Source organism: Apodemus sylvaticus, chromosome 5 (genome assembly GCF_947179515.1).
Source record: "Apodemus sylvaticus chromosome 5, mApoSyl1.1, whole genome shotgun sequence".
Classification (NCBI taxonomy): domain Eukaryota; kingdom Metazoa; phylum Chordata; class Mammalia; order Rodentia; family Muridae; genus Apodemus; species Apodemus sylvaticus.
Window position 1 is genome coordinate 140958982 of NC_067476.1, and position 27642 is coordinate 140986623.

The 27642-nt window shown below is 48.5% G+C and overlaps 1 protein-coding gene across 3 annotated transcripts; it reads right to left on the reverse strand.

The window, feature by feature from the left end:
- Ggt7 (gamma-glutamyltransferase 7) lies at positions 1 to 27389 on the reverse strand. Of its 3 annotated transcripts, none has more exons than XM_052184036.1 (15): positions 27210 to 27389; positions 17054 to 17289; positions 16665 to 16816; positions 15348 to 15465; positions 14127 to 14194; positions 13842 to 13915; positions 13358 to 13554; positions 11714 to 11801; positions 10036 to 10163; positions 9781 to 9869; positions 6389 to 6538; positions 6161 to 6278; positions 5449 to 5586; positions 3949 to 4048; positions 1 to 692 (listed from the first exon to the last, which is right to left on the reverse strand). In XM_052184036.1, the coding sequence occupies exons 1-15, from the start codon at positions 27376 to 27378 to the stop codon at positions 529 to 531; spliced, it is 1989 nt and encodes a 662-aa protein (XP_052039996.1). In that variant the 5' UTR covers positions 27379 to 27389; the 3' UTR covers positions 1 to 528. The 3 variants fall into 3 exon arrangements, with proteins under 3 accessions (XP_052039996.1, XP_052039998.1, XP_052039997.1); XM_052184037.1 differs by having other exon boundaries at positions 533 to 692; positions 3956 to 4048; XM_052184038.1 differs by lacking the exons at positions 16665 to 16816; positions 17054 to 17289; positions 27210 to 27389 and having other exon boundaries at positions 14127 to 14236; positions 15348 to 15436.
- Between the last annotated feature and the right edge of the window lie 253 nt (positions 27390 to 27642).

Genomic DNA, 27642 nt, shown 5'->3' on the forward strand with positions numbered 1-27642 from the left:
CCCACCCCCACCCCAACTTGGCTGCCCGGGGACCTTCAAATGCAAGGCCCCTGCCTCACCCTGGTGGAAGGGGAGGATTATCTCTCCCTATAATGGCCAATTTTTTAAAAATCCTAGTCACTTAAGAAATGGGGCCAGATCCAGGAAAGGGGTGCTGGAAGACAAGGCCTGGGTCAGGCCAGTCTGAAGGTGTTGGGGCTGTGAGACCCTTGAGAAGGGTTTGCAAGCACATCCCTAAGCTCAAGGGTAGCATGGCTGAGAGAGGAGAGGAGACAGACAGACAGACAGACAGACAGTCTGTCTCCTCAAGGTCCTGCCTGCCTGGTCATGGACGCTGATGTCATCATTACCACCAAAGGCCTCCTGTTGGAGAATTTTCCAGTTACTCTGGGATAGGGTTTGCTAAGCATCCCCTCTGGCCCCTGATCTGAGGCATCCATGGGGTCCCCCTGAGACCAAACCTGGGAGAAAGAGGGACTCTGGGAACATGCAAAGGCGGGGAGCAGAGACCCCGCCCACCCCAATGCTCTACAGGATGGTGGCTCCAGCTGCATCTGGGCTCCGAGGGTCCTTCACACCAATGATGAAGTTGTTGGTTCTCCGACTGCCGTGGACCCAGGATAAGACATCTACCTTCTCCACATGGTGACCCCTGGCTTCCAGGAACTCAATCTCTTCCTCGGTGAACTCACCTGCAAACCATCCCCGCAGCATGCATGCATTAGAGGACTGACTCAGGGACCTCGCTGTCAGATCTGAGTCATGGTTTTAGCTGTTTCAACAGCAGGAACTGCATGACTTTGCATAAATTGCTTTACTTCCGTGAGCCTCAGTGTCCTCATGCACAGTGGGGGACTTTAGAGAACCTACTATATAAAGTCGTTTATGTACATAAAGGGCTTAAAGGAGGTAATGCACAGGAAGCACTGAGCTCAGAGCCTCATAGTCAGGGAGAACAATGAGTAGGCATTCTTGTTTTGTGGTCTTGTGTTTTGAGACAGGGTCTCTATTAAGTAGCCCTGGCTGTCCTGGAACTCACTCTGTAGATCAGTCTGGCCTCAACTTACAGAGATCCACCCACCTCTGCCTCTTGAATGCTGGGTTTAAAGTGCACCATCACTACCCAGCCTAAGCAGGCATTCTTTGTTGTTGTTGTTGTTGTTTTGGGTTTTTTGTTTTTGTTTTTGTTTTGTCTTTTGGATTTGGTTTTCTCCAGACAGGGTTTCTCTGTATAGCCCTGGCTGTCCTGGAACTTACTCTGTAGACCAGGCTGGCCTTGAACTCAGAAATCCGCCTGCCTCTGCCTCCCAGAGAGCTGGGATCACAGGAGTGCGCCACCACTGCCCGGCTGTAGGCATTCTCAAGAATGGCAAGATGCCTGGACTCTCGCTAAGCGGCCATCGTTCCTCAGGAGGATTACTAACTGCATGTCCTACTTAATGCTCACCCAGCCCTGACTTCTTCACAGCTCTACACAGGAGTGGGAGGGGCTCTTCTCCCACAAGAAACCCTCCAATGGCTCTGGCAGGTCTTAAAATAAAGGCCAAAGCCCACCCAAGCCTGTAGGGCCTACCAGTCCCTTCTGAAGTCGTCTCAGCTCCTTCTCTTCTCCACTTTGCTCAACTGTTCTGGCCTTACTGGCAGCCTGTCCATCTCTCCAGTCACACTGGCAGCCTCACTGTCTCCCCTGTACAGACCTTTGTACCCAATACTGTTCCAGTTTAGAATGCTTTCCCCCTGGTGGTCACATAGTTGGGTCCTTTGTGTCATTCCTGTCCTTGGTCAAAGGTACATCTTTGACAGTTTTTCCCATTATCTAGAATATCAGTCTCTGTCAGGATTATCCTGCTTTCTCTCCCCTTTCTCTTCCTTTTGAAATGGGAGTCTTATGTTGCCATGGTTGACCTCAGGCTCATTATGTCCCTAGGTAGCCAAGGATGACCTTGAACTTCTGATCCTCCACTGCCCAAGGGCAAGTACCATAAGGTCAAGTTTTTAATTGTACTCTGTAGACCCTAGAGCCTCGTTCTGGGCAAGCACCTCCGAGCTGGCTTCATCCCTAGCCATATCCTGCTATTTTATTCTGTTTGTAATGTTTTGTTAGTTTTAGAGAGTATCTCATTGTGTATCCCTTGCTGGTCTGGAAGTTCTCTGTAGACCAGGCTGGACTTGAGCTCACAGAGATCTGCCTGCTTCTTCCTCTTGAGTGCTGGGATTAAAGACATGCACCAACAAATCCTGCTTTCCCCCACCCTTGAAAAAATTTTATATATATATATTGGGTTTTTTGAGACAAGGTTTCTCCACATAGCCTTGGCTGCCCTGGAACTCAGTCTGTAGACCAGGCTGGCTTCAAACTCAGAAATCTGCCTGCCTCCCAAGTGCTGGGGTTAAAGGCGTGCGCCACCACTGCCTGGCCTAAAAAAAATAATTTACTACTGTTTCTACTAATTGACTGTATCTTTCTCCTTAATTTAAGGCTTTTAAACAGCAGGTTGCCTTAATAGTGATTGTTTCCCAGTGTTTATAAAAGGTCAGTACACTGTAAAAGTTAAGTCTGTATTTGTGAGACTGTGGTTGCTTAACCTCTGGCTTAGTTCAGGTTTTCATCGTTCTGCCTTGAGTCATACCCACCTCCCCTAGCTAGCAAGCAGTCTCTCCTCAGCTGGCTGCTGCTTAGCTTAGACCTCAACAATAATCCTTGTTAATGTCACCTCCCTTGTTCCTCTTTAAAGGCTTGGTCTTCTTATGTCCCCAAACAGGGTAATTGTAGGCGGTTCTTTTGAAAAAGCATTATCATTATTATTAATCTATTTATTTGGGTTTTTTTTTGAGATAGAGTCACTCTATTTTGTAGCTCTATTTATGATCATAAGGTTTACATGCAAACTACTGATTGATTATATCTCTCTCCTTAATTTAAGGTTTTTAAGTGGCAAGTTGCCTTATTTGTGATTGCTTCCTGGTGTTTATAGACGATCAGTACAGTGTAAAATTTAAATCTATATTTGTGAAACGGTGACTGATTCAGAAAGAAGTCTATCGGTGGATATACAGTGATGGAGTGGTGGTATAAAGTCACGAAGGTGACAGGTAACCTCAGGAAACAGCTGGTCTCCAATGCCATTCTTTCTGGGTCTCTCATAGATTGTCCCTCCAGCCCAGAAAGTCTGATAACACTACATGCTGAATTCCCACTCCTAATTCAAGGCCCGCCAGTCACCACCTCCACTGTGAAGCCATGAGCTTCTTCAGAATGGAGCTCTGTTGTCAGGACAGCTCTGTCTCCTCACCATCAACCCAAGGTCCTGCCCCTGCTCTCCTTTCTCATCTCAATGTCTCCTCACCCACCCTGGTCTCTTTTTATTTCTCAAAAACATGAAACCGAACCTGTTCCAAGTACTTGGCACCTGTTCTCTTAGTCTACAAAGCTCTGCCCCAGTTTCTGGTATGTGTGGGGGTGGGGGGACACTTTGTCACTCCTCTTCAGATCTCAGCTTCAGTGTCACCAGACAAAAGCTTCCTGCCCCTATAGGTCCCATTACAGCATCCTGCCCTGATGCTGTGGCCAAAACTTGCTTTTGCCTTCTCTGTGTTTCTGATTATTTTTTCCTGACTGCCTAGAAGTGCAGTATTCCCCCACAGCTGGGATAATGCTTGGCAAACAGTAGGTACTGCATCATATACTGATGAATGGAAGTTTGCCAAAAATATAGCTGTATGCCATTTTATAAAGGAGAAAATGAAGTCTCAAGGGTTGAGACCTGGATTTCCTAACACTAGAAGGTCAGGGAATGCCAAGACGGTTCCAATCCCCAGATCTTATATTGATCCAACCAAAACCTTCTCAAGAAGGAAATTAATGCTGCTCAAGGCAGGAAACCCTTGGAAAGAGCCCTTCTCCATCCATCCCTGTGCCCACCCTATGGGAACCTGCTCTGCACTCACTGTCCACCTGCAGGAGGTTGGTCTGCAGGTCTGGGTGGAGGCGTCCTCGGGCCAGGCTGTCACTCAGGTTCCGGTTCAAGGTCAGGACATTCAGTAGAACCTGTGGGCAGGCAAGGAGCAAAAGCATCAGAGCTGTCTCAGAAACAATGGTTCACGCCGGGCGGTGGTGATGCACACCTCTAATCCCAGCACTCTGGGAGGCAGAGGCAGGCGGATTTCTGAGTTCGAGGCCAGCCTGGTCTACAGAGGGAGTTCCAGGACAGCCACAGCTACACAGAGAAACCCTGTCTTTGAAAAACCAAAAAAAAAAAAAAAAAAAAAAAAAAAAAAAAAAAAAAAGAAACAATGGTTCAAGATGCCATAGCTCTCATCCTCCGTCCAAACCCTCTAGTGGTTAGGAAGCTCACACTGAGCTGGTGTGTCATCTGAGTCTTACACTGCCCTGGAAACAGGTGACCTATGGTAGCTGTCCCCATTTTACAGAGGATGACTCTGAGGGCCAGAGAGAAACCATGACTCCCTTTCAGAGTTTAAGGAAAAGGCACTGCTAGCATTAGTCTTCTATAGTCTAGCCCATGGCTACCTTCCCTTCCTCCGGACAAGGTAGGGTTAACAGGGTGATTTAGAGGACAGACTGGGCAGCTTCATTTCGGTGGTTAGGGGCTAGATAAACTTTGGAACACAACTTTCTACCAAATGCAATAGCTGAATGAATTGAGCCAACTCCTTAACTCCTAAGGTTGTTTCCTTACGTGTAAAATTGAAACAATCATTCCTCCCAATGTTGGGGGAGTTAAAGGGGTTAACATACTCAAACACATATCACACAAATACATCTCACACACATAGACACACCTCACACATCTTACACACTCACACACATCACACACACATACATACCACACACACATATACACATCACACACATACACCACACACATCACACACATACACACACACCACAGTGCCTAATACTAAGTAAGGCCTCTGTGACATTATTGTGCTCTACTTCACAGAGGAGGACACTGAGGCTCAGGAGAGGCTAAGTGATTTCCCCAGCATCCCACAGTTGAAGGCTGGCAGCACTTAGGCTGAACTCATGGGATTCTAATTCCAGAGTTAGCACGTCACCTGTCCAAATACGAGCCTGCTGTGTGTCAGGTGCTCAAGGCACTCGTGGAACTGTTTTGAGGTATTCTGGAGTATAGCAGGAAACCTTAATTTCAAAATAGGACCCTACAAGAAGGCTTGCGGTCTATTCAGATACAGGTCAGGGGACGATGGGACTTGAGGCTTACAGAACACAGGCAGCCTAGGTGTCAGGGCCCCATTTTCATTATGAAGCCTAAGGCAGCACATCTGGGCCCAGGATAGGCCTGGCACAATGCAGTGCAGACTGCGATTGCTGGGAAGGTATGGGGAACAATATGTGGGACATGGCAGACCAGGTCACAGTATGGCTCCTGACTACGGAAGATCCATAATGGGAGTAGCTCTCACCTGGGTCAGGCCACTGAGGCCTCGAGCAGCTCCGTTGGCCCCCAGAGCGAGGTAGGTCCCACAGAGTCCTTCTGCTGGTCGGACTACAGTGGGCAGAAGGAAAGAGAGGGGCCGCTTCCCTGGCTGTACTGAGTTTTCCTGTTGTCAGAGGACAGATGAAAAGGGGGTTATAGAGGGGAGCAGAGGGGAAAGCCCAGCCCACCTCCCTTCCCACTTCCTTTCTTCTACGAGGTCCCCAAGTTCAGCTCCTGGGAGATGGGCCTCTTTCTGGCAGCAATGTGCTGTCTGTGGAAGAGGAAGTGCTCTAGGAAGATTATCGGGAAGAGCAAGGGAGAAGTGGAACCGCTGCGCTACAACGCTGGTATGTCTTTGCTCTATGGGAAGCTTGCAGGGGCAGAAGTGCTGGCTCCGGGCAGACAGTAACACCTTGATTCCCCTTTGGTGTCCCACCACAGATCTGAACACCATTAGCTCAGCATTATGTAATCCTAACTTCTAGTGCCAGAAGCAGCCTACCACAAAGTGGGGGTCTCATTGTGCAGAGAGGAGGCAAGACTTTCCCTAGTCACACTGAAGGGTGGGAATGAAGTGAACATCCCACTTCCTTAAAGCAGAAGTTCTTAAAGGAGATGGGGGTGGGGGAGAGGATCCACAGTGCTGGGTGAACCATCTAGCCTCAAGGTTCCTGGGAGAATGGGAAGCAAGACCCTACCAGGCTGGGTGCAGAGTGGTTAGCTGTCCTGTTGGGCCAGGAGAAGTCGAGCATCTGGCTGTTGAGAAGGATCCCGGAGGGAGTGAGGAGGCCGCTTCCAAAAGGTCGGTTCAGGGAGCTGGGGGTAGAGGGGAGGCTGAGCCCTGTGGGGGCCTTCACCCTCAGCCCCCACTTCCATTCTGCATGGAATGATTTCTTCTCGATGGTTCTAGGCCTGAGCCGGCATACCTGACCATGGCGACGATGAAGTCATCAGGGCCCATGACCAGCACCTGGGCAGCTGTGGGAGCCCCGTCCAGCTCATAGACAGGCAGGAGTGGGGCAGGGGCTGCCTGAGAGTCACTGATGTGGCCCCGGAAGTTGGCGGCCTCCACCTTGCTGAAAAGGGAGTGGTAAAGAGAGGAATACACAGGCAGGCGATTTCATTACACCCCACCTATTTGTGGTGCTGCTGTGACTGCGAGGTCACATCTGCCTTCTTCGTTGGCATATTAAGCTTACAGAGGGAGATGGCACTGCTAATGTGTACAGAAACACTGAGAAAATAACCACTGAACCAAACCAATTTATTTAGGCATTATTCAGAACTGAGAGCCAGCCTTTTATTTTACTTAATGTTCCAATCAAGAGTTAAGAGTTATTTGGCTCTATTCTTCTCTATGGAAAAATGTCTGGGCCCAGGGGATGCTCCTCTGAAGGTATCTGCTTGGAATAAACAAGCTTGACTGATCTGGCCTAATGTTTGTGGTTTGGAACTAATGTTCATTTAGAATTTAGCGCGATGGGGCCTGTGAGATGGCTCAGTTGGTAAGAGGTGCTTTCTGTCTAAGTCTGACAACCTGAGTTCCCCAGAACACACATAAAGGAAACGAGGGAGAACTGGCTCCACAAAACTGTCCTCTGATCTCTACACACACCACACACCATCATCACCATCAAGTGATAAATAAAATAAACATTTAAAAATGTTTAGTGAGGGGCCAGAGAGATGGCTCAGCAGTTAAGAGCACTGACTGCTCTTTGAGAGGTCCTGAGTTCAATTCCCAGCAACCACATGGTGGCTTACAGCCATCCGTAATGAGATCTGACACCTTCTTCTGGTGTGTCTGAAGACAGCTACAGTGTACTTATATAAATAAAATAAATCTTTTTTAAAAAATGAAAAAGAAAACTGTTTAAAAAATGTTTAGTGAGAAGCCAGAGTGTCAATTCATAGTTGTAATTGTGACGCTTAGGAAGTAGAAGTGGAAGATTCTTAAGTGCTAGATCAGAACTAAAATGGAGTTCTAGGATGGACTTGGCTATATAGCAAGATTCTATCCCAAAAGGAGGAGGGAAGAGGGAGGGGGAGAGGGAGAGAGAGGGGGAGAGAGCAGGACAGGGAAGGAGAGAAACCAGCAGTTGAGGAAAGATTTTTGTATATGGGGATCTTTTATCTGTTGTTAATTTGTTTTGTTTTTATTTTTGTCTGTTTGCAAGGCAAAGAATACACAGTAAGCTCTTGATAGCTGTTTACTGGCCGAAATAGCTGCATATGTGTGAGTCATGGAAATGCAGGCATGTTTTAGAGCTGTAAGCCCAGCTGAGGGCTTCTCCATTATCAGTGCTACTAACCATGTGTTGGTTATTTGTGGTGATCAGGAAATGATAAGTTAGCAAGGATTACCAAAGACATTCATTTGGTTTTCAACCCAACAGGCTGGTGACCATGCAGAGTGGTTTGGGCAAACGCCGAATGTCCATGCCTCTGCCGTGACCTCGGGGCTCTGGGTGGGAAAGCTGAGTGTCCAGGGCGTGTCCAGGGCGTGTCCTGGTTGCTTTGATGCTCACTAGTTCTCATTGCTCTTACTTTCACCTTGTTTCCATAAGTGATATTAACTTTTGCTTGTCCTTTTTGAGACAGAATCTCTCTTTCTAGCCCTGGCTGTCCTGGTACTCATTATGTATACTAGGCTAGCTAGCCTTAAATTCAAAGATCTGCCTGCCTCTGCCCCTACAATTCTGGTGTCCAGTATGATACTGACTTTTGTTATAAGTGTATGTACTATGTGAATTCTGGAACTCAACATGATATTATCTTGTGTGTGTGTGTGTGTGTGTGTGTGTGTGTGTGTGTGTGCCTGTGTGTGCTCAAGCGCACAAGCCTGCCTTGGTATACACATTACAAGATGTACATATGGAGGTCAGAGGACAACCACAGGTGTCTGCCTTCACTGATCACTTTGTTTGCGGCAGGCTAGCTTCTGGGAATTCTATCTCCATCTCCCACTTTTGCTTTTCATGGTTACTAGAATTACAGACACCCATGCCAGGTTTTTATATGGGTTCTGCAGATTTTTAACTAAGGTCCCCACACTAATGCTGTAAGGGAATCTACCCACCGAGATACCTCCCCCGTCTCTGTATTTTTTAAACTGGACTGCTACAATTAAATGTATTTCATATACAGCAGCTCACTTTAGCTCAGGTTGACCCACAACTTACTATGTAGCCCCAGCTGACCTTGAACTTATGGCAATCCTCCTGCCTCATCCTCCTGAATGCTGGAATTACAGGCACAAAACACCTGTATGATGTTTTGAGGAGGTGTTTACAAGTGGAGGAAGGGTCAAATCTAGCTAACAACTGTGATAGTCCACAGTTACCATTTCTGTAGTCAAAATACCTAACTCTTTATTATTCAAAATATAATAGCTTGTCATTAACTAGTCACCATGCTGTGTAACAGACCTTGGACTTATTCCTGCCACCTGCAACTCTGCATCCCTTTCTCCAAAGCCTCTCAGTCTCCATCTGTTTGCTTTTAAATTATAAGTTGCTTACAATTTAATTCACAGAGTGGTGTTTGAGTAACAGTACAAATTTACATTAGCTATATTTTTTGGCTTGTGATGTTCTTGGAGGTAGACTGTAAGTCAGGTACAGTCATAGTCAAACAGTCAATCCACTCTTACTTTTATGGCCAATTAGTAATAATAAATTGCATTTATTGTACATTTACTATGTTCCCAGTGAATGTACTAAATACCTAAAATGTTATCTTTATATATATGTGTGTGTTCTCTTATTGATTTACATGTTATTATCATCAAAACCTCAGAGTGGATACAGGAGTGCCAGGCTCCTTATGTAGTCAGACATAGTGAGTTTAAATTACTTTCCCAGAGTGATAGCTAGGGAATGTTAAAGTGACGGTCTAACAGAGGCAGTCTCTCGGAGCGTGATCTCACCACTGTGCTTTGGACAAAAATACAGCCACTCAGAAGCCCCATCACCGCCAGCATCTACACAGCCACTCAGAATCCCCATCACCTCCAGCATCTGCACAGAGACTGCTGTGTGGCTCTTGGGCTTTCCCTTTTCCACTCTAAGTGGAGGACAGCAGAGGACAGCTGCGCCTGTGCAGGTTAAGGTCATGCAAAGGTCCAGTGGGTTCACAAGCAGTTGACTAACTCACTGCAGACAGGGAAGGTGATGCAGCCCGAGGCACCACGTGTCACACAGTTAGGGCTCAGCTGAAAGGGACTTGAGACTTCATGAGCTTTTTGCCCAGTCCCTTCTCCCACATCTCCCATGCCTCTCCCGGTTCCTGCAGCACCCAGGGCCGAACTCAGACAAACCTGAGCATGTCGTCCATGCTCTCAGTGATGGTAGAATCATAGACAGGGTCTCCCAGTCTGCTAGCCAGGGCCAATGCAATCTTCAGGGTCTGAAAACACAGCAGGGATGGGGAAAAGGCTGCCAGGCCCCTTCCAGCACCCCCACTTGGGGGATCCTCAAAACTCAAAGGTGTTTTAGTCCTGCTCCAAGGAGGCGCCCCACTTTCCCATTTCTAGTGTTCCCGAATCCAGGAGAGATGGAAGAGGGGGCCTTACCTCTGCTACCCAGTGAAGCGCTTGCTCGCGAGATACCAGGCTGGTGAGGTTGAAGCCCTCCAGGATATTGAGAGCACTGATGAGGGCAGGGCCTGTGTGTGGGGGTGGGGGACTGAGAACCAGGTGGCCTGAAAGGATAGGAAATGACCAGATAGCAGGAAAGGGGTCAAATCATCTTCATATAGCCCGCCTCTCATACACCATTCACCATTACACACACAGTGACAGCCCTCAGATGAGAAAAGGAACCACTTAGAGGCAAAGGGACCCACTGAAGGTCACATGCTGGCCAAAGGCAGCGCCTCGGCTGCTGTAGGAGAAAACTAAGATTGAAGAGCCGGGTCGTGTTCACTTTGGCAGCACACATGTTAAATCTGTGGCCTGCTGAGAGTCCCACTGCAAGTCGCTGGCAAAGCAGGAACAGGTGACCCAATGTCTACAGACTCCTGGTTTGCTATGACCTCCTTCAAGCCCTCCCACAGGACAGAACTGTTCAAGGGCTCTGATGCTTCCCCTCAACCTCCTCTTCCTGCTTTGCTATTTGGTGGTTAGACATTAAGAGAATAACAACACTACTGGAGACATGGAACACGGGCAGCAATAACTGACTCATCTAATCAACCTTATTCTATAGGGACAGAAACTGAGGCACACAAATCAACTGGGCCAGGATTAGAGGAGGTCAGGTGAACCTGCAGCACTCAAGACACTGGACTGCTGAGACATCCCAGCCTGGGGAGGGAGAACAAAAACTCCGCCATGGATTCAGTGTCCACTGTGGTCAAGGCAACTTCCCATATTATGTCATCAAGTCCTCGTGAGCACCCTGAGATGTGGATATATTACTGTCTCCCCCTGAAGGAGGGAACCTCAGAGTGGGAAGTGCAGGACAAGAGGTACAAGTGATGCTCCCCTCGGCCTTCTGACGCCAGAGCTACATTCTTTGCTCTGTGTCATATACTACTACCTCTAGATGAGGACTCAAGAAGACAGAAGCCTGGAAACAAACTCAGAGGAGGCCTCGCCCAGGGCTTGAGACAGCCTGCCCTTCCTGGAGAGGAGAGAACCTAAGAACTCCCAAGGGACCTAGCACACCACACCTTGGGGGTCAGCAAACATAAACTACATTCACGCCATAGGCTTGGCTTTCTAAGTTTCAGACTGGTTCCTGAATTGTTCCATTCCTCCCTAGGTCTCAACTGTCTTTTACCATCAATGACAGGCAAATCTGTGATTGTCTTAAAGGGCTTCTTCTGCCCTTAGAACAATTCTTAGGAAGCTCAGGGTCAATGAGAAGGATGCTAGAAGACAGAGCTGAGGCAGTACAGAACCCAGATCAAGCAAAGCTAAGACGCAGCTCAGTAATGGGGAATTTGTCCTCTGTAAAAGGTCCAATTCCCAGTATATAAAAAAGCAAATAAATAACAAATCCCCAAACAAAAACAACAAAAAAGCCATGTCCTAGGTGCCCCCGCCCCCGCATCCTAATCACTAATAACTGACTCCATGGTTATTTCAGGAGGTATATGGCTCTGGCTTGTTTCAACAGTTGGCTACCTAGGGAACTCATTCCTCTGTTTATCTCCTGTGACAGAGAAAGGAGTTTCCAAAAAGATGTGGCCATGAACTGGAAAGCTTCTCCTGAGTAGGGACCCTTAGGAGCTGGGGGAGAGGTCACCTCGGTACACTCCACACACAGGCTTTTCCATGAGGGCACTATAGTTGCTGAAGTCCTCCTCGGTTATGACACCCCCTGCATGCTGAGCCTGGAGGGAGAGAATCACCATTCATCACCGTGAGCACACAGGATGGCCCATGCCACATGCCAATCACAGACGAGCCTGTTACAACTTTTGTTCCTTCCTTAATCCTTTGGGATCCCACCAGCCCAAGGAAAAAAGGGGCAGAGGAAATTACCATATACATAAGAATTATCAAAACTAGCTAGGTGGCAGTGGCTCACAGCCTTTAATCCCAGCACTTCAGAGGCAGCAGCAGGTGGGTCTCTGAGTTTGAGGCCAGCCTGGTCTACAGAAGGAGTTCTAAGACAGGCAGGGCTACATAGGAAAGCCCTATCTCAAAACCATAACCAAAGCCAAAAAACAAAAACAGACCCCCCCCCCCCAAACAAACAAACAAAAGAAACCATCTGGCGGTTTACTATAGTTAACTAAAGACACGATAGGGCTGGGTTGGGGTATACCTCAGTGGCAGAGTACTTGTCTAGTATGCTCAAACCCTAGGTTTGATCCTTAGTTTGGCCTTCTTCTACAGTAAGACTACTATAGAACTTGGCACGACCTTGGCAGGATTGACCCACCCTGTTAAACATGGCTGACTCTCCCCTGACCCAGGCGCTAATCCTGTACAAATCAATGTGTTCATCCCATCCCCAACAGCACATTCATTGTCAATCTTTTAAGAATGATTTTAAATTGTTTAAAATTACTTTACGGTACAGGTGTTTTGTCTGCACCTGTGTCTGTGCACCACATATATGCAGAAGTCAGAAGAGGACGTCATATCTCCCCCCCACTCCCGGCAACTGGAGTTGCAGACTGTTGTGAGTTTGTGTGGATGCTGGGAAGCAAACCCAGCCTTCTAAAAGAGCAGGCAGTGCTCCTCACCACTGAGCCATTTCTCCAGCCCATGCCAATTCTAAATTACTATTACCACTATCAATCTTTTTTAAAATGCTTTCTAGTATATAACTTTAGACTTATCTGCCCTTAGTGAACCTTAGCTTTCTTGGCTGGTATACAGTTATGTGTCCGGCAGATTAATGAAACACAGTGACCAGTACGGAGAATGTACTTCATGACTGAACGGCACATCTATGTAATCCCCACAGTATATTACATTTAGATAAATGTCACCGCTGCACAGTACGACAATATTCTCAGTACCCATTACTACCCCAAACTAAGCCTCTTTGGAGTTAGGGGTAACCCCCTGTCAGTCTCCTATGTCAATATCACCATCAGTTCTTGGTGACAGAGCAGGGAGGAGTCCAGAACCAGGGGAACTGAGACTGGGCCTGGGTTTCCTGGGAAGAAATGGACCATGGACCAAGCCCTGCACAGCTGGCCCCAGCCCTGAGAAACCCAGCTGTGCTCTCTCAAGAGCATCTCTGCCTATGTTCCTCACATCACAGAGAAGGCAGTGCTTCTCGTCCTTAACAACCACTGGTCTGATGTCTCCCACCAGAGGTTAATTTTGTTTATGAAGCACACAACCAGAAACTATGTAGAGAATAAAGGGGAGGGTGGTGCCTCTGCCACAGGGGCACTGTGAACACCCCACCTCCCACTGTCACACTCACCTCAGCCACCATCTCCAGCGTGAGGTTGCCACCATTGTAGAAGGCAGCGGGGCCAGAGATGCCAAGTATATCCAGCACCTCGGCTAGATCAGGCCGTCGCAGCAGGGAGCCAGGCAAAGGTGGGTGGCCCAGTGGCAGGAACGTCTCCAGGAAGCGGTCAGATGCATTGGGAGGCAGCTGCTCAGCCAAGGCATGAGCTGGGGGCGGGGTTAGGGGTGGGGTTAAGAGGCTGGGTGGATGGTGCCAAGGCTGGACTCACGGGTCAGGTGGATGAGAGCTAAGTGACTGGCTGAGTTTGGGCTCCCCGGAAGCCTGTCACAGCCTGGTAGGGATGTACAGGTTCCTCCTGGATCCTCTCACTGGAGGCTGCCTCCAGGGAAGGGTGGGACAGGGAAGAAGTCTGAACCCTTTTGATTGGGGCCCAAATCTCAAGGCCTCCCCATTAACCTTGTGCCTTCCCCCCCTTCCTCCAGGCCCCACTGACCTAGATCATGGGTCACGTTGAAGCCATCTTGGGCCACAGCTGCTGCGAAGGCCAGGACTTGGGACCAGGGCAGCCTGAGGGGGCCGGAGAGCAGGGGGTGGAGGAGGTCCTGGGGGGAGGAGGAGGGGTCCTGGGGGAAGGGGGGTTCCTGGGAAGGAGAATCCTGGCAAGGGAAGGGGATATTAGGAAGGGGAGTTGGGAAGGAAAGAATCCAGGAGGACAGGAAAAGGCCACCCAAGGAGGGAAGTAGGCAGAGACCCCTGGTCCCCAGGGGAGGGTCTTTACCTGCCATAGAGCTGATGAGCTTCGTGTAGCCCTTTCACCATTCCGGGGACCCCCACCAAGAGCCCAGGCTGGGCGAGGCGGGCAGGCGAGGGAGAGAGGAGACCAGGTCACTGGAAGGGGGGGGCTGGGCTGAACTCCGCAGAGCCCCAAGCCAGGAGTGGCTGGCACAGGGGAAAGACATAGGCCAAGAATCCCAGGGGAGGGGCCAGCTTTCCCCATGGGGTGCCTACCTCTCCCTCACCCCTGACTTCTTATATGCAGATGCAGAAAGGTCTCCCACAGTTGAGGGATTTAATAAATTACGCAAACCCTTCCAAAAGCCAGGGCACACACTTTGTAGGTAAAAATCAGTTCATGTTTAACAGGTACCCTTGTCTTTTCAAAGCACCTCAGTTTAGTGAGTGCATCTTTACACCACCATTACCTGACCTGTGATAACTCAGGGGCGTGTTTGGTTTTTGCCAGGGCACTACATACCTACTTTTCCAAGTTACTATCTTTCCTCCTTTGCTCTCTATAGTGACTTTGCCTCTAGCGTTTCTTTCTCCCAGTATGACAAAGCCTGTGAAAGTTATAGTCATCAGGCATAGAGTGAGACAGAGAAATTTGTTTACTTTGGTCTCTCTGTGTAGCTCTGGCTGACTTGGAACTCACTCTGTAGACCAGAGTGGCCTTGTATTTAGAGAGCTGGCTGTCTCTGCTTCCCAAGTGCCTGGATTAAAGGTGAGCACCATATCTTAAGGTCCTCAAAGGGGACTTCATACTTTTTTTCCAGACAGGTAAGACTGTCAGAGAAGTAAGATGTTGTAGTGTAATCTGTTAGTAGTCATTCAATTTTGTTTTGTGCATTTTAATTTTAAAATTATATTTATTTATTAATTTGTGTGTGTGTGTGTGTGTGTGTGTGTGTGAGTGATATGGGTGTGTGTAGATCAGAGGAGACTTGTAGGAGCCCATCCTTTCTTTCCACTATGTGGGTCCTGGAGATGAAACAGGTTGTCAGGCTTAGTGACAAATGCCAGCACCGACCAGTCCTTGTTCATTTTTTAAATTGGGGGAAGGCAAGCTGCCTGTCGTTATGTAACTAAGAGCATCGCGCTCAACTCATTTTGCCACCCCCCAGTAAATACGGAGCATGTCAATGCTCGGGTTGGCAGAAGGGCATGAGGGAGACCTCCCCTCCCCCTCCCCCAGACCCTCCCTTCTCACCAGGGTCCCCACCTTGGTATCCCAGGATCTCTGCAGGGCCTCTTCTCTCAGGGCCCCGGGGGCAGACTCCCGGAAATCAATGAGGTGGCTCTCATTCCGTCGGATATCGTGTACCAGCAACACGCCCCCACTGGGAAGGACAGAAAGCGGAAAGAGAAGAGAGCGTGTCACCCTTCAGAAAGATTCAACTACCACTCCCTTAATCCCCTGTGGGAAGGTTGTAGGCTGTCTGCCACACTGGATCAGGTGTTGGAGCCTCCTCCCCAGCAGGGATTCGGAAACTCAGCCACCCTACAAAGGGTAAGACCTAGCAGGTAGGCAACCCAGGTTACTGGAGACTTTAATCCCTGATTAAGAAAAATGCAGAGACTGGGGGAACAGGCTGTTCTGTCCCCTCCCTAGAGCAGATCTGGACCCCTGCCAGCTTCCTGCACCTGCCTACTTGGTACACCCCCTCCCCCCAGGGCTGGATTATGTAAGGAAAAAACCCCAAGTGAGGCCAGAAGGGGTTTTTCGTTGGTAGAGCCTGGTGGTTTGCTCCTACCAAGAGAACGATTTTTGTCAGTTTGTTCCTTTTCTGTGGTCTATTTACATCTGAGGGTGGGGGCGGGGGGGGGGAGGAGTGGCAAAATTAAAATGTGTGCGTCTAAGATACAACCTAAGGAAAGCAGGGGAGATAAATAGCCAAGTGGCCAGCACCTGGGCCACCATGGGAAGCACTCTGGTCAACTTCAGCTAACTGTAGCCACACGGGAATGTGGGCTCGTGTTGCTGGATTTCCTGATTGTTCCTGAGATGTTGGCTGTTAGCAATCTGGACTTTTATGAAAAAGTGTCAACATTTTAACAGCAAACTTTTTATATTTTTTAATGTGCAAACCAAACCAGCCTAGGTGCTGGGTCTGACTTTTGAATGCCCAATTTGTAGCCTTGGTCTTAACAACTCTGAGCCTGGGGTGTATTTACTGTGAGCAAGGTCCACAGTCTTCATCAGAGTCACAGGGATTGGTGAGCCTGAGAGTTGGAGCATCGCTGCCCTAACTGATACCCCACGGTGTATCACATCACAAAACTTCTCTCCTGGTGGAAAACCATGAAAGCTTCTAAACACACACCTCCATGTCTCCCATATTGGCCTGCGGTTATGACTCCGTCCAGGGAGAGAAAAAGAGTGAAATTAGCCATTGAAAGAGGCGCCTTAGGGAGTTTGGAGCCACCTTCGCCTTAAACTCAAAACCCAGAGACACCTGCAGCCAGGCCCATAGACCAGGAGACAAGAAGCAGGCCCGAGGGACCCAGGCCTCCACCAGGTCCTTACCCAGCTCCTTACCCGCCCAGGCCAGAACTGTGTGGAGCCACAATCCCCAAACACACGGCTGCTGCCACAGCTGCATCCACGGAAGAGCCCTGTTTACTGAGCACCTCCATGCCCAGCGTTGTGCAACGGGAGGCGTCCGTCACCACAGCACCCTGCTGGAAGATCTAGGAGCAAGAGAAGAGTGGACCGGTTGGGCCCTCCACCACCCTCAGGCACCTCCATTAACCCAGAACTCTCTTCCAGTCCTCTTGTCTTGAGCTGTTTCCTTCCTCTTCCCTTCCCACTTCCTAACAGCCCCCCACCACCCCAGCCATGCAATCCCCACCACCCCAGCCATGCAATCCCCATCACCCTCTCGCCCCCTTCACTCAAGTTCCCTTCTGTCCTTCTGCTCCCCTCACCTGAGGATCCCCGAAGTAGATTTGCATGACCAGCGCCACGGTGACACCGGTGGCGAAAGTGAGGCAGGCGGTGACGATGACCGTGAGCCCGTCCTGGCGGCAGGAACACTCGGCCGCCGCCGCCGAGAATGGGTCCTTGCGCGTCTCCCGTAGGGGTGACCCGTCCTGGCTGCCCATCTCCGAGGATGACGAAGGTAGCCTCTGAAGCCGGGCAGACTTCAGGAAGGAGTCCGGGTCTGTAGAGAGGCTGGGTGTCGGTTTGGCGGCCTCCTACCAGGCCCTGTGGTCCTCAGGGCTGGGCGGTCCACACAACGCTCCGCCCCGCCCATCACACAAACCCCACGGCCCTGCACCGCTCAGTTTTCCTCCACTCCAGCACACCTTAGGGCCCGCAGGACATCGGTCTCCGGGTGGAAAAAGACCTCAAACTGGCCTCAGAAAGGTTGGATTCCTGCCTCTGGAGAATACCCAGTCCAAGGTTCATGAGTCTGGCACTCCGGGCAGAGAATAGCCAGGAGTGTGAGGGTGTTCAGCCTCCCCTGGAAACTTTATCCTGTCCCAGCTGGGCATCAGCCTCCAGAACAAGGAGGCTCCTATCGACCTTGCAGTGTGCATCCATTCAGTCAATAGAAATGAGAGCCTACTATAACTAAAGCAGCTAATTGCCACCTTTGCAGATGGTCTCAGGCCAATGGACGAAAAGAAAATAAATAAGTAAATATGTTGTGGGGGATGTTCTAAAAAGCACGCGGGGCTGGGGAGCTGGCTCTGTCTGCAAGCACGAGGGATCTGAGTTCAACCCCCAGCACCCACCTAAAATGCTCCTGACACCACTATGGGGCAGACACAGGTTGAGCCTGAAAACTAGCTCCCCAGCCAATCTAGCCTGAGAAGACCAGCTTCTGGCTCGGTGAGAGACTGACTCAAGGCAGTAAGGCTGCAAGCCATAGAGGGAAGATAGCCAAGGTTCTACTATGGCCTCCGCCTCCATACGCGCTCCCACAAGCAAGTGTGTGCGCACCTACGCACAACTCACACGCACATTCCCACGCACATCCACAAATGCACAAGTAAAAAATTAAAACACTCCCCCACACATACACATATACACACACTCCTCTACAACACTCGCCCCTCTCACATTCCCCCCATCACATCCCACAACCACACACACACACACAAGCACACACACACCAGAGCATGAAATGTGATGTCAGAAGGGAGAACTGCTTAGGAGGGAAATCAGGGAAGGGCCTCATGAGGAACTGACTTCTGAACTGCAAATGAAGGGATAAGAAAAGAGCCTGCCACCAAGAGAGAACACAGAGATTGTGTATAGAGTGTTCCAGGGAGAGAGAACGGCGGCTCGAAGGCCCTGAGGTAGGAACGAGTTTGACATTTGAAAGAAATAAGGTCTGGTGGCTCTGGCATTGGCAGCAAAAGAGGCGGAAAAACCCAGGCAGGGTGGACACCGGTCCTGTGGATGCTGAGAACTCGGACTTGACCTCTCTCTGAGAGGTAGGTCACTAGAGAGCTGTGAGACTGTGAAGCAATCTGTGGTGGTTTGAATAAGAATGCTGCCCCCCAAAGGCTCATGTATTTGAATGCCTACAGATAATGACCCTATTTTGAAAAGATTAGGAGGTGTGGCCCTGTCGCAGGCAATGCCTCACTGAGGGCTGGTGGGCATCCAAATAGAGATCGTTCAGCTCCTTCTCCAGCGCCATGTCTGCCTGGATGCTGCCGTGCTCCCTGCCATGATGATAATAGATTTACCCTCTGAAACTGTAAGCAAGCCCCAGCTAAATGCTTTCTTTTCTGAGAGTTGCCATGGTCATGGTGTCTCTTCACAGCAATAGAGCCCTGACTAAGACGCCATCTGGTTTGTGTCTTCATATGTTCCCTCTGGCTGCTGTGTGAAGAGCAGGCTGGAAGAAAACACGAGTGGAGGCGAGGGAGCTCTGAAAGCCACTTGTGGATAATGCACTTCAAGTCGTGAGCCTCACCTTCTTCATCCTAACAACACAGCTAATCCCTAACCCGGGCTGGCTGCAGGATCCGAGCTGATGTACTCAGAGAGTCCTCTCCTTTTTTTTTACCCATGTAGAATGCTGGGCAAGCTGTGCGCGCGCCTGTAGGTCCAGCAGTGTGCGACAGAGACAGGGCCATCCTGAGCTCCCCAGCCAGTCTAGCTGAAAAGGGGAGCTGCGGTTCCCGCAGGGGGTGAGGCAGAGAGTGTGCAGGAAGATGCAGCTCTTGCCCTGGCCTCCACACACACACTCAGTGGTACAAACACCTTCTCTTACCCAAGTCCTCTCCTCTAGGTGCTATCACCCTAATCCCATTCCCCAGTGGCCTACAAGTTCTAGATATTTGCAAACAAGGAAGAGGATGCCTTACTTATTTAATGTATACACAGTAAGTTCTTATAGTTTAAACATTTGATTATATTAAAACTCGACTGCCACCGGGCGGTGGTGGCTCATGCCTTTAATCCTGGCACTTGGGAGGCAGAGGCAGGTGGATTTCTGAGTTTGAGGCCAGTCTACAGAGTGAGCTCCAGGACAGCCAGGGCTTCACAAAGAAACCCTGTCTAAAAAAAAAAAAAAAAACCCAAAAAAAAAACCAAAACAAAACAACAAAAAAACCCTCAACAGCCATATTTTTTCATGTTTACTTGATAAAAATCCAAGGTCTTTGACTTGTTTAAAGATGTTTAAGGACCTCCATAAATATTAATAATTAAAAAAACAAAATCATATAATAAATAAAACAGTATGTGCAAAAAATATTAGAACCCATTTCTAATATTTAATTCTAAAAGTGGCCACTTTTAGGAAAAGATATGGTAGGTAGGAATAAGGTGAGTGAACATTCTGATTGAAAAAATTTACTTACATTTTATTTATTTATTTATTATGATTTACTTTATTTACATGAGTACACTGTAGCTGTCTTCAGACACACCAGAAGAGGCATCAGATCCCATTACAGATGGTTGTGAGCTACCATGTGGTTTCTGAGAATTGAACTCAGGACCCCTGGAAGAGCAGTCAGTGCTCTTAACCACTGAGCCATCTCTCTAGCCCTTACATTTTTATTTACTTGTGTGTGTGTGTGTGTGTGTGTGTGTGTGTGTGTGACAGCTAGCTTTAACTGACTTTGAGCTCTCTAAGTAGCCTAGGCTGGCCTACAACTTGAGGCAATCTACCTGTCTCTACCTCGTATGGGGTGGGGGAGGTGAGCTGCCACATCTGACTTAAATTCCTTCTTCTAAAAAATAGTTTTAAATTTATCATTATTAGTGTGTGTGGGGGGGGAGGGCAGACACAACTGAGAGAAGGAGTGTCTGCACAGCACATGCGACAGTCAGAAGACAGCTTTCTGAGGCTGCTTCTCATCTTTCAGCAATTGAGGCAGAGGTGCCCTTCTTGTTTCTGCTGCTTTTCAACCCCAAGCCAGAGAGCTGGCAGCTTCCAGACAGTTCTTCTATGTCTGCCTCCTATCTTTTTGTTTGTTTTTGTTTGTTTTTTGTTCTTTGTTTTTTGTTTTTCGAGACAGGCTTTCTCTGTGTAGCCCTGGCTGTCCTGGAACTCACTCTGTAGACCAGGCTGGCCTCAAACTCAGAAATCCTCCTGCCTCTGCCTCCCAAATGCTGGGATTACAGGCGTGCACCACCACCGCCCAGCATCTGCCTCATATCTTACTGAAGGAGTTTGGGGATTAGAGATGCGAATCACCACATCTGGTTTTCATTGGGTTTGGTGGGTCAAGTCATCAGCTTTGCACCACAAGGGCTTTTATCTTCTGAACCATCTCCACAACCTGATCCCTTTCTATTTTCATCTTCTGTGTGCATGCACATGAGCTTACACATTGCATGTGTGTGTGCAAGTGTGCGTACATGCCCTCCTGGGAAGAGCAGAGGACACCTTGCAGGAGTTGGTTCTCTCCTTCCACCGTGTGGGTCCTGGTCTTGCACTCTGTGTCAAGCTTTATGCCATTTTGCTGGCACCACACCTGGCTTTTTTTTTCTTAATGTGGACTCCAATTGAGGTAGCTCTTCAGCATTTATATCTTTAAAATTTTTAACATATATACTTTGAAATAAAAAGTAAAAACTACACAGAAATAAGAATTGGAGGATGGCTGGATGTGGTGGTGCATACCTTTAATCACGGCACTCAGGAGGTAGAGGCAGGTGGATCAGTGAGTTCCAGGACAGCCTGGTCTACACAGTAAGTACCAGGAGAGCCAGAGTTTCATAGAGAGAGACCCAGTCTCCAAAGCCAAAAGGAACTGGAGGATCAGACTGGATAACTGGCTCTGAGGCTAAGAACATGTGCTGTTCTTGCAAAGAACTGGGGTTTAGTTCCCAGCGACTATACTGGGTGATTCATAACTGTCTATGGCTCCCGCTCCAGGGGATCTGACATCTCGGGTCTCTATGGGTACTGTACCAAATGCAGATACCCACACATACACCTAATCAAACATAAAAATATGTCTTTAAAAGAATAGACTGGACATGGTGGCACATGCTTTTAATCCCAGCACTCTGGAGGCAGAGGCAAGGAGATCTCTGAGTTCAAGGCCAGCCTGGTCTACAGAGTGAGTTCCAGGACAGCCAGGGCTACACAGAGAAATCCTGCCTTGGGGGAAAAAAAATAAGAGAAGGGGACTTTTACTTCCTTCAATATTTTATTTTGTTTTTACATTAAGCAAATAATATGTACTTTGTTTTTTTTTAATCTTTTGATTTTTACATTTCTTATTGTAATTTTATATATATATGTGTTTTGGCTGCATATATACCTGTTTTTAACTTTTTATCTTTTAAAAACAGCTTGTCAGACTGGCTGGAGAGGTGGCCCAGAGGTAAAGCGGAGATATTCTAGAAGGCCTGGGTTTGGTTTCCAGCACCCACATAGAGATTCACAAGGGTCTATAACTCCAGTTCCAGGGAATCCAATGCCCCCTTCTCACCTCCTTGGGCTCTTCATGCATGTGCTGCACAGACATGCAGGCAAAACCCCCACATACATAAAATACCAAAATACTTTTCAAAAAGTTTGTTATCCCTTGGATTACACATGCATCGCATGTGAGATAATCATGCTTGTCTCTAAACCTCAACATCACTACTAGCAGTCTGTAGATGAGAATTCATTAAAAAAAAAAAAACAAAAAACCAAAGCCAAAAGCAAATGTTAAATATCTAATGTGGATACAAAATCCTTATAAGCATCAAAAGAAGGGCAAGAGGAGCTTGAACTTGTATTTACTTATTGTATCAAGTATGCGTAAGTGTGTGTATGACATATGGGTATCTGATGTGTGTTCACAGACATGTATGCTCTTGTAACTTCAGGCACTCAGGCACGTGTGGAAGTTAGCGGACGGCCTTGGGCATTAGTCCTGGTCTCCCATCTTGCTTGACAGAGTCTCTTACTTGCAGCTGTGTGCACCAGACTAACTGGCCCATGTGCTGCTGAGTGGTCCCTGTCTCCATCCTCCATCTCACTGTGGAAGCGGGGTTATGCCTAGCTTTTCAGTTGGGTTCTGGAGATTTGAACTAAGGTGCACACACTTAAGCAGCAAGGGCTTTACCCACGGCACTACCTCCCCAGCAAGAGCTTGTACTATTGAAGCTGATGATACCCCAGGTATTTTGCATGTATTTCTTTAATGAAGTATTCTCATGACTTCATGAGCTAGGCTCCGCTTCCCTCACTTTACAGATGAAGAAACTGAAGCTAAGTGGTCCTGCCTGTCTGTAGCCATGATAAGACTACGTGGGAGAATAGAGGCCTTGATGTCACCTTTCTGTGTCACTTGATGCCCTCCTTTCTATTGATTCATGTGGCACTGGCAGCTATTTCCAATCCCCCAAACCGATCCAGTCAGCTGGGTGAATGTAGAGGTTTATGCCTGTGATCCCTGCACTTGGGAAGTAGAGGCAGAAGGATCAGGTGATCAAAGCTCTCCTGGGATAAATGAGACCTTGTCTCAAGAAGAAGAGGAGGAGAAGGAGGAGGAGGAGGAAGAACAGGAAGAAGAAGAGGAGGAGAAGGAGGAGGAGGAGGAAGAACAGGAAGAAGAAGAGGAGGAGGAGGAGGAGGAGGAGGAGGAGGAGGAGGAGGAGAAGAAGAAGAAGAAGAAGAAGAAGAAGAAGAAGAAGAAGAAGAAGAGTACTATTCAGCCATTAGAAACAATGAATTCATGAAATTCTTAGGCAAATGGATGGAGCTAGAGAGCATCATACTAAGTGAGGTAACCCAGACTCAAAAGGTGAATCATGGTATGCACTCACTAATAGTGGATATTAACCTAGAAAACTGGAATACCCAAAACATAATCCACACATCAAATGAGGTACAAGAAGAACGGAGGAGTGGCCCCTTGTTCTGAAAAGACTCAGTGAAGCAGTATAGAGCAAAATCAGAACAGGGAAGGGGGAAGGGTTGGGTGGGAAAACAGGGGGAGGGAAGGGGACTGATGGGACTTTCGGGGAGTGGGGGTCCAGAAAAGGGGAAATCATTTGAAATGTAAATAAATATATCAATAAATTAAAAAAAAAAAAGAGTGATGCTACCGGTATTGTGAGTAGCATGAATAGGATGTTTAGAGTGAGGCCAGTGGTGTCCAGCAGAGACCAAGCTATTTGACTGTCATTAAATTCATTACATGGATTCTTGTGTTGCTTTCACTTTTATTCCATCTCCTAACAATTTGAGGGTTAAGGCCAGCCATCTCCCTATGCCTAGCTTCATTTGTTATTGTGGTTGTTGTTGTTGTTGTTATGTCTGTATCAGTACCAGTGACAGCTATTGATTAATTACTAAGATATCAGAACAAACAACTACAAAATCTGCCATGTCTTCCATTATGGTAACTGATGTTGAGGTTGGGCAATATATATATATATATATATATATATATATATATAAAGAAAGAAGAAGAAGAAGATCCAACCTTACTAGCTAATTTTAGTTGCTATTTCCAGGTACTTGCTTTAAAAGGCCCCACCACAACTAGATCTAAGATTATTCAACATATCAAGTTACCCATTTATTTAGCAAAATTATATACTGAGAAAAAATAAAAATGGTGGGGGGAGGGAGACACATACCATGTGCCCTGCATGCATAGTAGGGCAACAATACCATTGATAAAAGCAAGAGTGACATACTGGGCAAAGATTGGTTTGGGGCCAGAAGAAAAAAAGTTTATTAGAGACAGGCTTGTGGCTGACTTTACAATCCCAGAGCTCAGGAAACTGAAGCATCCAGGCTGCAACAAGTTTGAAGCCAGTGTGGGTTGCAATAGCGAGTTCCAGGCCAGCCTTGACTATATAATAAATTCCAGCCCAGCCTGAGCTACAGAGTAAGATCTTAGTCTCTTAACAAACAAAAGCCCTGTATGCGTTCAGAGGAAGGTGGGTTTAGTTTTGATTATCCTGAATTAGTGAGTCACAAGGCATTGCTGTCTCAAGATAGCCTATCTTTAAAGTATTTAATTTTCTTTCTCTTCCATGTTTTTCAAAAACAGGTTGTAACACATCCTAGGCTGGACTGGAACTCCCTTAAAGGGGAGATTTCTGAACTTGGGGTGACATGACCAGAAGAGCGGAGTGGTATGTGAACTTGAGGTGAGGGCGGTGGCAGGAGGTACAGCTGTGTGACTTAGGAGTCACGCGGGTGTGACAGGTGATGACATGGTGGTCAGATGGAATTTAGGAGACTCTTAGGAGGGAGGATATAAAAAAAAAAAACAGGTCACATTTTGAAAGTGCGAAGAACAGAGGGAAAGACTCAAAGGTGGCTTCTGGGCATCTACTGTGGACTCCGAAGGGCAGTGCCACCTACTGAGAATGTCGCTGGACAAAAAAGAAGCGTGTGGGGAAGACATGCTGATTTCAGCCTAGAATGTTGACTGTTGGGTATCTATAAGATACCTGGAGACTAATGCCTGGAGAGGAAGACCCGTGTGGCTTCCGTGTGGACGAAAGGAAGCATTTCCTAACTTTGGACGGGGCCTGCTGTGGGGTGCGTGTGATTCTGGAGAATTCTGCTGGGCTACAGGCTACCCAGGCCCAGCCAAGGTCCTGGCTAAGAAGACAGGGCAGTGCCACTAGGTGGCACTACTAGGCTGAGAATAGAGAAGGTCCTGTCAGCCCACAAGCTAGTCTAGCTAGACTAAAAGAGTCTTGGGATTTGGAAACAGGCCTAGGTGGCATGGCATCAAACACTCATACTGTTCTGATGGCAAGGCCCTCCAACACAAGTCCCGAGAACTTTGGTGTACACCCTTGCGATAAAGTTTAAGTTCCCTGGAGCTTGGGTAACCAGCCTCTACGCTCAATTTCTAGGCGAGTGTTCTACCACCGAGTTATGCCTCCAGCCCCTCTTTATTGAATTTCACCCACATCAGGACACAGCCTACACTGAACTCCTCCAAGGCATTCCCGAGGTTTGGGAACTCCATTCCAGATCATCTTGGCAGCTTCTCTCTTTTCCTGAGTACCCAACACTTTGCTGAATGCTGGAGAAAGAATAGCGGATTAAAAAAAAAAAAAAAAGCCACAATCCCTGCCCTTAGAGGCCTCGTAGACAAGTAGTAGAACCTCACTGCACAAATAAACAACCACAGGATTTTTTTTATAAGGCAGTGACTTTAACAAGGGGCCAGAAGACAGGTCAAAGGTCACACTGTTATTTAGGACAGATGGATATCTTTTGTAGAGGTAGAGGAAAAAGGGAAGGCAGGGTAAAGGGTAGGCACACCCGCTATACTGTAGTGAGTAAGTACTGCTCTGCTCTTCATCTCTGACTAGAAAACTCAGATTGACCAGGTAGTTGGTGTCAATCGATGACCAGGAGGCTGGTTCCACCCAGACATCCTTTCCCACATCCTCTCTTGTACCGCCAAGGCTACCCTGTTCCCCCAAGAAAATTAGTTTTGACAGGCAGCTCTGAGATTTGAGGACCCAAAGTCTCCACACCCCATTCTTAATCCCACCACGGGTAAAGTGAGATCCAGTCAGGTTGGTGGGATATGGCGGTCAGAAAGCAGGGGAGAGGATTCCCAGTTGCCAGGCCAGGAGTGACAATGGCAGAGCTAGACTGGGAAGAGCTGGAGCAGCATCCTTCAGTGTAGAAAGGGATAAAGCTCAAGTGCAGGCACCACCAGGAGGCAGTCGGAGAGGGAAGCAGAAGAATGCTCTAAGCCAGGAAGTGACGTTGAGGGAAAGAGGGCAGAGGGATGCAGGATGAAGAACGGTGGGGAACAGAGCTGGGCCACATGGACAGAGAGGCAGCACTAGGGAAGGAACACCAAAAGATCTCTTGGTCCCCAGCTCTCTCTCAAGCCCGGCTTCCTTCCCAACCTTGGTCTCCTTCAGTTTCTGCAGAGGGTTGAGAACATAGTAAAATTTGGAAACTTGCTTCTTGGGGAACAGATCTTGTTGCTGACCAGAAGCTCCTACCAACCTGACTAACATCCAGGCCAGATCCACATCTCCGAGAGGGGTAGGGTAATCCACAGAACAACCAAGGCACTGTAGTCAGTCCCCAAGGACTTTGAGAGGTCATGCCGTCTATCCCCTTGTTGCCCAATACCCAGAATTCTCAGATAGAGAGGAATCATATTTTCTTTACCCCTCTCTGGACATCAAGAGATAGATTCTCAGCTCTTCTCCGGACACTCTGCTTCCCATAATCCCTGGCTGTGGTGAAGTTCTCCTTAAGATCTAGACTCCATCCCGCCTGCTGCAGTCTCCTACTTGGCTTCTTCTATCCTGTCCTCTGTGGCTAGAGAAAAGCCTTTACCAGGTGGCCACAGCTGTTCTTTAAGCTCTCCCCTCCAGCATCCCTTCCTTCTCAATAGGTTCTTCCTAAAAGGTAATCATAACCCCTCCTGCTGCAGCCCTTGCATCCCCTCCCGTGTCGCATCCTACGCCTCTAAAGCAAAAATACTCCTTTCCCCACCAGACAGTTAACAGGGCTGAGGAAGAAGGGGAGAGGTCCGGGATGCAGAGGATGAATGAAGGAGATGGGAGAACGGAAATGGATGCTCAGAACAGAAGGAGCACCGGGACACCAGCCCCCACCCTCACCCCCCAAGGCGGGGCAGAGATGGGACCAGAGGGCCTCACCAGTATCCGGGTCTCCCAGGAAGGCGTCCTCGTCCTTGCGACCCCTCAGTGGGGCCGCAGGCGCTGGCTCGTCCTCCGGCAGTCTCGGGAAGCTGGTGATGCTCATGTAGTCCACTGGTGAGTAGGCGCCTAGGGCGCTCTCCTGGCTAGCCTCGTTCTCTGCCGCCATCCTCGCCCTAACCCCCAGCAGCGCAGCGCCTGCCGGAAGTGGCAGTGAAGAGGGGGGGGTGCGAGGGCGGAGGGCGGGGTCTGAGCTCTTGGACAGCCGGGAGGGGGCGCCCCCACCCTCAGCAGTGTCCTAGTCTGACTCGCCCCCGCTTGCTTAAAGTCTACTGCTGGCAGCCTGCAGGCAGGTGCAGGAGGATGGGAGCCCAGAGGACAGTGGAAGGTTGCCAGGAAGAGGACGCTTCTCTCGGATCTTCAGACAATCCCT